This window comes from Humulus lupulus, chromosome 9 (genome assembly GCF_963169125.1).
Source record: "Humulus lupulus chromosome 9, drHumLupu1.1, whole genome shotgun sequence".
NCBI classification, from domain to species: Eukaryota; Viridiplantae; Streptophyta; class Magnoliopsida; order Rosales; family Cannabaceae; genus Humulus; species Humulus lupulus.
The window spans coordinates 170,072,891-170,084,998 of record NC_084801.1 but is presented as its reverse complement, the minus strand read 5'-3'; the positions used below and the strand labels follow the sequence as shown (position 1 = coordinate 170,084,998).

At 40.4% G+C, this 12,108-nt stretch overlaps 1 protein-coding gene across 1 annotated transcript; it reads left to right on the top strand.

The window, feature by feature from the left end:
- Positions 1–2,081: 2,081 nt before the first annotated feature.
- Positions 2,082–7,596, top strand: LOC133800293 (uncharacterized). The gene is made up of 2 exons (XM_062238249.1): positions 2,082–6,691; positions 6,968–7,596. The coding sequence occupies exons 1-2, from the start codon at positions 2,152–2,154 to the stop codon at positions 7,594–7,596; spliced, it is 5,169 nt and encodes a 1,722-aa protein (XP_062094233.1). The 5' UTR covers positions 2,082–2,151.
- The last annotated feature ends 4,512 nt before the right edge of the window (positions 7,597–12,108 follow it).

The following is a 12,108-nucleotide window of genomic DNA, read 5'->3' as shown; positions in this document are numbered from 1 at the left end:
GGTCAGAGAGGTTGGCTGGCTAAGTGATACAGGCCAGGGAAGAGAATGACCAGGGTCAGGGCCCACTGCCAGCTCCAGAGAACTGGCAATAGGTGCTTGCTAATATGCAAGCTAGGTTATAGAGCCAGAAAGATGAGATTCGCCTCTTGGGGCATTAACAAGTTCTAGCAGGGAACCTACAATCTACAATACCGACAGTGATACAACAAGTGGTACCAGCGGTAGTACAGCCCCAAGCAGGGGGAGATAGATGGGAACTATTGTATGAGAGGTTCAGGAAGCAATACTCTTCAATTTTTTAGGGAAGCTTAGACCCACTGAAGGCTGAGCAATGGATGACTATGATAACCGCCATCTTGGATTTCATGAGGGTAGATGGTAATGAGGGAGTGGCCCGCGCCACTTACATGTTTCAGGAGGATGCCCGAATATGGTGGGAGCTGATATCCCATACAAGAGTAGTAAATACTATGGAATGGGAGGATTTTAGCACTCTGTTCAGTGAGAAATACTACAATGACGTAGTTAAAGTTGTTAAGGCTGAAGAGTTCAGTAAGTTACTGATAAGTATATTTTTGTATAAAGTTTACCTTTCTACTTATCAGATTTTGTGTTCATAAGTAGTGTGTTTGGGGATAGCTAGAATCGTTTTGTTAATTTGATTCATTTAATCTAAATTATTATTTTTAAGGATAATTGTATATTTTTGATGATTTTTGGTTGAATGATGATTTTGTAGGATTCTAACCATTGGAGTAAAGTGTTAAAGAGGAGAAAAATCGAGAAAAGAACAAAAGTACAGAAATCTGAAAGCTTGCCGCTACAGGGAAAAGTCCCTGCCGCTACGAGGGAAATCAGAAAGGTCCTTGCCGCTACAGAGAAAAGTCCCTGCCGCTACAAGAGAAACAGAGAGTCTCGTGCCGCGGCAAGGAAAGTTGCATACCGCGGCACGAAAAGCCCATATCGCATATCTGAAGCCTCGTGCCGCGGCAAGGAAATATGGATGCCGCGGCACGCGTTAAAATTCAAATCCAAATTCGATTTTTCTTAATTTTTAGACGGGAAATAAAAGGGGGATTAGGTCATATTCGTGAATTAAGTTTTAGATACACGATTTTAGAGGGAGGAACACAGAGAGAGCGGAGGAGAAGAAGGAGGATCGCATTCAACCTTTTCAATAGTTTTCTTCTTCTCTAAACTCTTTTATTCTTTGATTCTGGTTATGTTTTTAATCATGATTGTTGGCTAAGTTTCTTTTAGGTTAAGGGTTATTCAAAACCCAGACATGAATGTTTGATTTGAGATGTGAATATTGTTCTTGATTTCCATAATGTTAAATTGCTTCTATTCTTCTATGCCTATTGTATGAAATATTGTGATTCCTTGTTAGGGTGTACAACTAATTAGGGCTTGCATTATTTACTGTCATCTTAGAATTTCTATTCACCTAATAGTTTAGGATTCTAAGTGTTTGTGATAAATTGCAATTGATGATGTGGTAAAAAACATTGTTGATTGTGATGAAGAATAGAACCTAGGTTAAATGAATTAAATGCTTCATTGATTTATTGCCTAGATTAACCTATCTCCACTGTTGTTAATGCTTTTACTAAATTAAATGAATCGTATGCTTAATAGGTTTGTTGTTTGGTAAAAAGAATTAATTATTGAGCGCTTAGCCGTAATTGATTGTGATAGGGAGATTGAGATAATTGACTGCTTAAGCGTTATCTGTAGGGTTAATAGTTTAATTGGGAATCGGAATAATATTCATTATTGATATAATTGCATGACGGTCTGAGGTGGAGAATAATTCTTAACCATCTTTAAAATCGTTGTTAATCTCTTCTTGCTATCAATTGTTTTCTTAATTTTTGCTTTTACTTTTACTTTCCAAAACCACCCTTTCCAATTTAACTTTGTTAAGCTTTTGTGAATAATAAACTGAATATAGTTCCCTTGGGTTCGACCTCTATTTGCCGTTATACTAAATAATTGGTTTGAGAGTAAATAAAATATTTGTTAAATTTGGTACGCAATACGACACGCATCAAATTTTTGGCGCCGTTGCCGGGGAACTATTTAATTCTTTTTATTATTCATATTGGTTTACGCTTACTAACTTGATTTCTCTTGGCATCTCAGAGTTATATGTCTGGCGAAGACACTCAGAATAGGTTGGAGGCAATCAAACAGTATCTTGCTACTTCATCTTCTTCTCGGACTTCGCGGACTATTACTGATAATCCACTCTTTCAACGTCTTGCTCATCAAGTGGATCCTGTGAAAGTGCCCTTACCATCTCACGACTCAGATTCAGACGATTCTATTACATCTTACAGAGATATGGCACAAAATAGGACGTTGAAAGAGTTGGCTGCGCCAGATATTGATCAACAACCGCTTTGCATTCAATATGCACCTCTTGATGTGAATTTTGAGCTTAAGTCGGGCCTCATTCATCTATTGCCATCGTTCCATGGGCTGCCTGGTGAGGATCCGAATAATCATCTCAAGGAGTTCCATATTGTATGCTCCAGTATGAAGCCAGCCTCAGTGACAGAAGAACAAATAAAACTCCGAGCTTTTCCTTTCTCTCTAAAGGATTCAGCAAAGGAGTGGCTGTATTATCTCCCCCCTGGTACTGTGGAGACCTGGAACACTATGAAGACCTTGTTTTTGGAGCGGTATTTTCCAGCGTCTAAAGTGGGGAGTATAAGGAAAGAAATTTGTGGCATCAGGCAGGCTGTGGGAGAATCACTCTACGATTACTGGGAGCGCTTTAAGCGGTTGTGTGCTAGTTGTCCTCACCATCAGATCAGTGAGCAACTATTGATTCAATATTTCTATGAGGGATTACTGCCGTTGGACAGAAGTATGATTGATGCAGCCAGTGGAGGGGCACTAGTGGACAAGACTCCTGCAGCAGCCAGGAGCTTGATTTCTAATATGGCAGCTAATTCCCAACAGTTTGGTATTCGCCAGGAGCATATGTCAACTTCAAGAAGGGTTAACGAGGTGCAAACTACTGTTGATAATCAACTTGGTCAACAGATAGCTCAATTGACTTCAGTGGTACAACAACTAGCTTTGGGCCAACAGGTGCGGCCATGTGGAATCTGTCAAGTAGTGGGGCACCCTACTGATACGTGCCCCACTCTAGTCGAGGGAGAAACTGAGGGTGTTAACGCTGTAGGAAATTTTCCTGGTCAATTACGTCAGATGTATTATGAACCATTTTCACAAACCTATAATCCTGGCTGGCGTGATCATCCAAACCTTCGATATGGGAATCAACAACAACTAGCTCCACAACCAACAGCAGCAAGACCACCTGGTTTCACTACACAACAGAGGTCTCCAAATAATTATGCACCTAGACCATCACAACCACCGCAGGCTGCTCCACCACCAAATGCTAAACCTTCTACTGAGGATTTAATCAATGCTCTTGCCACAAATACTCTTCAATTTCAGCAAACCACCCAAGCTTCCATCAAGAGTTTGGAGAATCAGGTGGGACAATTAGCGGCATCATATAACCGGTTGGAGGCTCATCTGTCAAATAAATTGCCTTCACAACCTGAGATGAATCCCAAAGAGAATGCTAGTGCAGTAACTTTGCGTAGTGGGACGCAATATGATCCACCTAATCCGCCAGTGCCCAGTACATTGTCATCCAAGCCACAAGTTGATTGCTCAGTCAATGATGATGTTCCACCAAAGCCAACCACCCCTACACAACTCAGGCCTAAGCCTACTATTGTCATTCCACCTCCATTCCCAAGCAGACTGAAAAAGACAAAAAAGGAAGAGGTTGACAAGGAGATTCTTGATACATTCCGAAAGGTAGAAGTGAATATTCCTCTTCTTGACGCTATTAAACAAGTGCCGCGCTATGCCAAGTTCCTGAAAGAGTTGTGCACTAATAAGCGTAAGTTGAGGGGTAATGAAAAAGTTAGTGTGGGGGAGAATGTTTCCGCAGTTCTACAAAAGAAGCTTCCACCAAAGTGTAAGGATCCTGGTACTTTTACTATCCCTTGCACTATTGGGAATAAAAGAATTGAGCGGTGTATGTTGGATTTGGGAGCCTCTATCAATGTCATGCCATTCTCCATTTATGCTTCATTGAATCTCGGTCCACTTGAAGAAACGGGGGTGATTATTCAACTTGCTGATAGGTCGAATGCTTATCCCAGGGGTGTAATAGAAGATGTTTTAGTTCAAGTTAATGAATTGGTGTTTCCAGCTGATTTTTATGTTCTTGATATGGAAGATGAATCTATTCCATGCTCCACTCCAATTTTGTTGGGAAGGCCATTCATGAAAACTGCGAGAACTAAAATTGATGTGCATGACGGTACGTTGACCATGGAATTTGATGGGGAAACTATTCGATTTAATATTTTTGAAGCTATGAGATATCCAAGTGATGTGCACGCTGTTTACTCTATTGATGTGTTGGATAGTCTTTCTCAACGAGTTTTAGATTTGCATAGTGAAGATGATTTGGAGGTTGTGTTGAGGGAGCATCTTGTGTTGACCGATGAAGATTTGTCTCATGAGATCATGGATGTCATAACCACACTCAATAGTGGTTTTGACAAGACTTTTAAGAAGGTTGCATTTCTTGATTTGCCGATTTCTAATGATAAATTGCAGCCATCAATTATTCAAGCTCCTACACTTGAATTGAAGCCTCTTCCGGAGCATCTCAAATATGTTTACTTGGGGAAGAACGAGACACTTCCTGTTATAATTGCAAGAAATCTTAACCAAGGCCAAGAAGACAAATTAATGAGAGTACTCCGAGAGTATAAAACAGCCATTGGTTGGTCTATAGCGGATATTAAGGGGATTAGCCCTTCCATGTGCATGCACCGAATCTTACTTGAAGAAGGGTTTAAGCCAACACGTGAGGCGCAACGGAGATTAAACCCACCAATGATGGAAGTTGTGAAGAAGGAGATTCTGAAGCTCCTTAGTGTGGGTGTGATTTACCCAATCTCTGACAGTAAATGGGTGAGTCCAGTTCAAGTGGTACCCAAGAAGTCTGGCATTACTGTGGTGAAGAATAATGAGAATGAGTTGGTTCCAACTCGAGTTCAAACAGGGTGGCGGGTGTGTATTGATTACCGCAAGCTAAATTCGACAACTCGAAAGGATCACTTCCCCCTACCATTCATTGATCAGATGCTCGAGAGATTGGCTGGCCACCCCTATTACTGTTTCTTAGATGGTTATTCGGGGTATAATCAGATTGTCATAGCCCCAGAAGATCAGGAGAAGACGACTTTCACATGTCCCTTTGGCACATTTGCTTTTCGGAGAATGCCATTCGGTTTATGCAACGCTCCTGCTACATTTCAGAGATGTATGGTTAGTATCTTTTCAGATTACATTGAGAGCATTATTGAGGTATTCATGGATGATTTCAGTGTATATGGCGATTCATTTGATAAATGCTTGCATAATCTTACTTTGGTTCTCAAACGCTGCATTGAGACCAATCTAGTTTTGAATTGGGAGAAATGCCATTTTATGGTACAGCAGGGGATTGTTTTGGGACATGTTATCTCAGAAAAAGGAATTGAAGTGGACAAGGCCAAAGTTGATCTCATTCGGTCTTTACCACCTCCATCTAGTGTCAAGGAAATACGGTCGTTTCTTGGTCATGCGGGTTTCTATCGACGATTTATAAAGGACTTCTCTAAAATCTCTACGCCACTGTGCAAGCTCCTCCAAAAGGATGTTAAGTTTGAGTTTGATGAGAAGTGTCTACTGGCCTTTAATATATTGAAAGAATCTTTGACTACAGCTCCTATTATCCAGCCACCGAATTGGGAGTTGCCTTTTGAGCTTATGTGTGACGCTAGTGATTATGCAGTGGGTGCAGTCCTAGGGCAGCGGGTTGGTAAGCTTCCTCATGTGATTTACTATGCTTCTAGAACTCTAAATGATGCACAGTTAAATTACTCTACCACTGAGAAGGAACTATTGGCGGTTATCTATGCTTTGGAGAAGTTCCGTTCTTATTTGATTGGGACGAAAGTAATCATATATACCGACCATGCTGCTCTTAAATATTTGCTAGCAAAGAAGGAGGCAAAACCAAGACTTATTCGGTGGATTTTATTGTTACAAGAGTTTGACTTGGAGATAAAAGATAAAAGCGGCTCGGAAAATCTAGTGGCTGATCACTTGAGTCGGTTGATTCGGGAGGAGGAGTTCTTACCATTGCATGAGCGGTTTCCAGATGAGCAACTCCTTGCCATGCAAGAAGTTATTCCTTGGTATGCCGACATTGTAAACTACCTTGCTTCAAAGGAGTTACCAAGTGATCTCACACAAGCACAACGGAACAAGATTAAGCATGATGCTCGCCACTATATATGGGATGAACCTTATCTTTGGAAGTATTGTACTGATCAAATCATTCGTAGATGTGTACCGGAATCTGAATTTCGTTCCATCCTTGCTTTTTGTCATGCTTATGCTTGTGGTGGACACTTTGGACCTAAGAGGACAGCTCGTAAGATATTTGACAGCGGTTTCTATTGGCCCACAATTTTCAAAGATGCTTATGCTTATTGTAAGGCATGTGATCGTTGTCAACGAGTGGGTAACATAACGGCCAAGGATCAAATGCCTCAAACTCCCATTTTAATTCTTGAAATCTTTGATGTTTGGGGTATGGATTTCATGGGACCATTCCCATCCTCTTTCGGCTATGAATATATTTTATTGGCGGTAGACTATGTGTCTAAATGGGTGGAAGCGATTGCAACTAGAACGGACAATTCAAAAACAGTAGTGGATTTCATTCGCTCTAACATTTTTGTGCGTTTTGGTACACCTAAGGCTATACTTAGTGATCGAGGCACTCATTTTTGCAACAAGAGTATAGAAGCATTGTTTCGACGCTATAGTGTAACTCACAAGGTGACAGCTGCTTATCATCCACAAGCCAACGGGCAAGCGGAGGTTTCTAATCGTGAAATCAAATTGATCCTTGAGAAAACTGTAAATTCAAACCGGAAAGATTGGAGTACAAGGCTTGATGATGCCTTGTGGGCGTATCGAACGGCATATAAAACACCTATCGGTATGTCACCTTATCGGTTGGTGTATGGTAAACCTTGCCATCTACCGGTGGAGCTAGAGCATAAGGCGTGGTGGGCTGTAAAGAAGTGTAACTTGGACACGGTTGCTGTAGGACAACAAAGAATGCTTCAATTGCATGAGTTAGAAGAAATACGCAATGAAGCATATGAGAGCGCGAAAATCTATAAGGAGAAAACCAAAGCTTTTCATGACAAACATATTCTCCGGAAGAGCTTTGTGGAAGGTCAGAAAGTCCTCATGTATCACTCTCGCCTTAAACTCTTTCCTGGGAAGTTGAAGTCTCGCTGGTTAGGTCCGTTCATTGTTACTAAGGTTTTTCCTCATGGAGCGGTCGAAGTTGTAAGCCCAAGCACGGGGAAGTCTTTCAAGGTGAATGGCCAGCGACTGAAGCCTTATTATGAGTCAATGGCCAAGGAGGAGCAAGTTCATGTGATGTACCTTGAAGACCCAGTTTATGTTGATGAAGATTGAAGTTCTGAGTCGAGCTAGCGACGTTAAACGTAGCCATCTTTATTGTTTTCAGTTTTAGTTATTTTCTTTATTTTTATTTTTATTTTTAAGTTAAACATTTAGTTTTTTTCAATTTTTTTTTCTGTACTCTGATTCTCTCTTTAAACCGTGAAAAACGTGAAAAAAAAAAAAAAAAAAAGAAGTAAGAAAATGCAGAAAAAGGCACCATGCCGCGGCACATAAAAGCCTTGCCGCGGCACGATACGAAGGCCCGAACCCGAGACCACTGTGTCGCGGCACAGAAAATTTCCTGCCGCGGCACGTTATGCACATCCCCCAGGCCAAGACCCCTCTGCCGCGGCACAGAAAAGCCCTGCCGCGGTACGTTCAGAACTCCCAAATCCGAGAGTTCTGTGCCGCGGCACGTAAAAGCCCCTGCCGCGGCACGCGCCCAGAAATCCCTAAAACCCCCTTTTTCTTTCATTTTTCCCATTCACTCACCCATCTCTCAAAACACAAACCTATCTTACAATCCCCACTCTCTTCTTCTTCTCCTCAGCCCTAAAGACCACTCCCATCTCCATTAAACGTCATCACATTCTACTCTAATCCTCATCCTCCTCAAACCTCACCATCCTCATTAAACCATCATCATTGCCTCACCCCACCATACCCATCATCCATTCCCATTCCTCAAGTTCATCATCATTTGCCACCTATTCTTCTTCTCTTCAATTCATGCTCATTTGGAAGTCTTTGCAAGGAATCAAGTAGTAATCAAGCACATTATCACAGCTTTTAACTGGATTCAAGGTAATATTCTCATTTGCCCTCCTTTGTTTGAGACTTGGCATCATTCAAACCCATTATTAGAGTGAACGGGTTTTGTTGGATCTCCTTCTTTGATTTTGATTTCTGGTGAAAATGCGTGTATATTGAGTGTATCTACATCTTGGGGGTAGTTGATCAAGCCATAAACTTGTGATCTCTGAAGTTTAAAAAGTGCACTCTACATGCTCGATGAAATGCCACAGTGAGTTGAATAGTCAGATTTGAGCGTGTTACATCTTCTACTCTGTGCTGTGCCATTAATTATTACTCATTACCACTTTGAAGCCGTTAATCCTCAATTATTGCCTGTAATATAATGTCGAGCAAGAGATCACGCACTGACCATGCAGGCCCGTCTACCACAGCCAAAGTCAAGTATGATGCAAAGAAATTCACTTCTAAAGAAGCGTTTGAAAGCTACAAGGATGCCATTGATAAGAAGAAGGCATGGGTGGCAGAACGGGGCTTTGATCTAGACATGCATCATCCTTTCCCAAGGTTGATGAGTATCATCGAGCAGAGGGGTTGGCAAAGACTGTGTGCCCAACCACAGCCCGCGGTTGTTTCGATTGTTCGTGAGTTCTATGCTAATGCAATCGACCGCAAGAATTTACAGGTAATGGTTAGGGGTGTTTCCGTTACCTATTCTGCCTCTGCCATTAACCGTTACTATGGCTTGCCAGACATTCCCAATGACGAATTTAATGCTTCTGAATCAAATCTGGATCCTAATGCCATTATCCAAGCTATTGGCATTCAAGGAGCACGGTGGAGGGCGACAGAGAATGCCTTGTCACACAAACTGGAGTCCAAGTATATGGACTATGAACTTAAGGCATGGCATCGTTTTGTTGGGGCAAAACTATTCCCAACAAAACATTTTGGAACAGTTGATTTGGCCTGTGGGAATTTGTTGAGGGCTATTATGACCAACGAGACTATTGACGTTGGCAAGATCATTCACGCCTCTATTCTGAAGAGTATGGCTAGCACACAGTACGGGTTCTACCATCCTTCATTAATCACAGACTTATGCAAGAAAGCCGGTGTGCGCTGGAATGATAATGAAGAGGTCATAAACCCAATGCATATCATTGACAGGAATACTATTCAGCGGTTTGACAAACCCGCAGCCACATCTTCTGAGCAACCTGCATCTTCTTCACATGCACCTGTGCAGCCTCACACAGGCCGATCCAGGTCACTTACTGATCGGGTTGCCGCCATGGAGACGGAACTTTACCGAGCTCGCATTGACATGCGAGCATATCATGATGAAATGGTGGCCCACAACCAACGGATGATGGAGATTGCTGCTTATCAAGACCTATGCTTCAGGATGCAGCAAACCTATTTAGGGGCGGATATGTCTGCATTCCCACCGGCCCCAAATTGGTTGCCACCTTATCCTCCAGCTGTTCCAGTACAGCCGAGTAACACTCAGGAATATGGAGATGCTGATGAAGCAGCTGGCACAGAGGAGTTCAACTATGATGAGGATGACACTTTTAGTCGCAACTGATGAGGGAGTTTTCTTTTTTCGTATTTTCTTATTTTTCTTTTATTTTCTTTTCTTTTATTTTATTTTCTTATTTTTCTTTTATTTACTGTTCTTGTCTCAATTTGTACTTATCTCCATTGAGGACAATGTTCAATTTAAGTGTGGGGGACGGGTAACAAATTGTTTGTCTGGTTAATTGTCTTTGTTTATAAATGTTTGTGTGTGTGTTATTTTGTCTTGTGTCTTGGGCTGGTCTTATTGAATGCAATGGTCGATGATGAGTTTATGAGTGACACTAAACTTGAATGCTAGAAGATGATGGATAGATTATGATTCGTGTGATTGACTCCTGTTTTGATGACTACTTTTGTGATTTAAATAGCGATTTATTACAGATAGATTTGCTACTTACTTGTTTTAGGAATAGTTTATGCATGTCGAAAAAAAAAAAAAAAAAAAAAAATAAGAAAAGAAATATAGATATATACAACTTAGCCCCGCCACTCTAGAACACACTAGTAAATTGCTTGAGGCGAAATCATAAGTGCACAGAATTAGGAAAATGATAAAGGCAATTTCTTTGGATCGTTTGAGCCTTTCAAGCCTACCTTATCAATAATGTATCCTTAGTTCCCTGTTTTGGGCCTTATTGACCATATATTTTTTTTCGATGAAAACTCATTACTTAACCCTAAACTTCTTTCTTTTTCTTTATCTGTGTTGATAACCCATTGCACCATGGCTTAGCTAGTTAAATTTCTACTATGGGATGAGAGGTTATATGAAAAAAAAAAAAAGAGAAGAAAGAAAGAAAAAAAAAAAAAAAAAAAAAAAGAAGTATAGTAAGAGTTTCTGTTTATGATGTGGTTATAAGTGTAAAGATCTCCTATTTATCCCCAAGAAATATGTTAAAAGCAAAAAGAGAAAAAGAAAAGAAATTTTTTTTTCTTGCATGAAAATAAGTGTGGGGGAAAATAGAGAGATCAACAATGTATGAAATTTATGAGGGAATTGTTGAAGAAGATCCAAAGTAGAAATAGAAAAGTATATGTATTAGGTATGCTATGGTGCAATATGAGCCTAAAATGTATCTTTCTCATCTACCCTGTACCCTAGCCATCCATTATAAGCTGATAAAGACCTTTTGATTCTTGATTCTGTGTGTTTATATTAGTGGAGAGTAATTGGTTAGTGTCTATGGAGTGGTTGCCCTTTATATATATATTCATTTTCTGATGAGGGGCTAGTTTGCTTAAATTTTTTTTGAATAAAACGACATGTATAAATTCATCTTGATTCAAGTGAACTGGTAAGTATGACTGTTATAACTCGTGGTTTAAGGCAAATTTCAAGTGGTTCATCAATTTGGGAGTTGAAAATCTGATGGTTATGAAATTCAAAGTCACTATAGCATAATATTTTAGTGAAATTCTCTGAGACAATCATCGTATTCAGTGAGACCGCCTCTGTGATAGTTTTTAGTTTTGTTTAGAGTCTAGTGGGTTTGCTAAGGGACTAGCAAAGTTTAAGTGTGGGGGAATTTGATAAGTATATTTTTGTATAAAGTTTACCTTTCTACTTATCAGATTTTGTGTTCATAAGTAGTGTGTTTGGGGATAGCTAGAATCGTTTTGTTAATTTGATTCATTTAATCTAAATTATTATTTTTAAGGATAATTGTATATTTTTGATGATTTTTGGTTGAATGATGATTTTGTAGGATTCTAACCATTGGAGTAAAGTGTTAAAGAGGAGAAAAATCGAGAAAAGAACAAAAGTACAGAAATCTGAAAGCTTGCCGCTACAGGGAAAAGTCCCTGCCGCTACGAGGGAAATCAGAAAGGTCCTTGCCGCTACAGAGAAAAGTCCCTGCCGCTACAAGAGAAACAGAGAGTCTCGTGCCGCGGCAAGGAAAGTTGCATACCGCGGCACGAAAAGCCCATATCGCATATCTGAAGCCTCGTGCCGCGGCAAGGAAATATGGATGCCGCGGCACGCGTTAAAATTCAAATCCAAATTCGATTTTTCTTAATTTTTAGACGGGAAATAAAAGGGGGATTAGGTCATATTCGTGAATTAAGTTTTAGATACACGATTTTAGAGGGAGGAACACAGAGAGAGCGGAGGAGAAGAAGGAGGATCGCATTCAACCTTTTCAATAGTTTTCTTCTTCTCTAAACTCTTTTATTCTTTGATTCTGG

Bases quoted from the DNA above. Each gene is read 5' to 3' on its own strand.
- LOC133800293 (XM_062238249.1), top strand. From the start codon at position 2,152: ATGTCTGGCGAAGACACTCAGAATAGGTTGGAGGCAATCAAACAGTAT. The intron at 6,692-6,967 runs GTATGGATTTCA...ATCATCCACAAG, and splicing joins TGAAATCTTTGATGTTTGGG to CCAACGGGCAAGCGGAGGTT.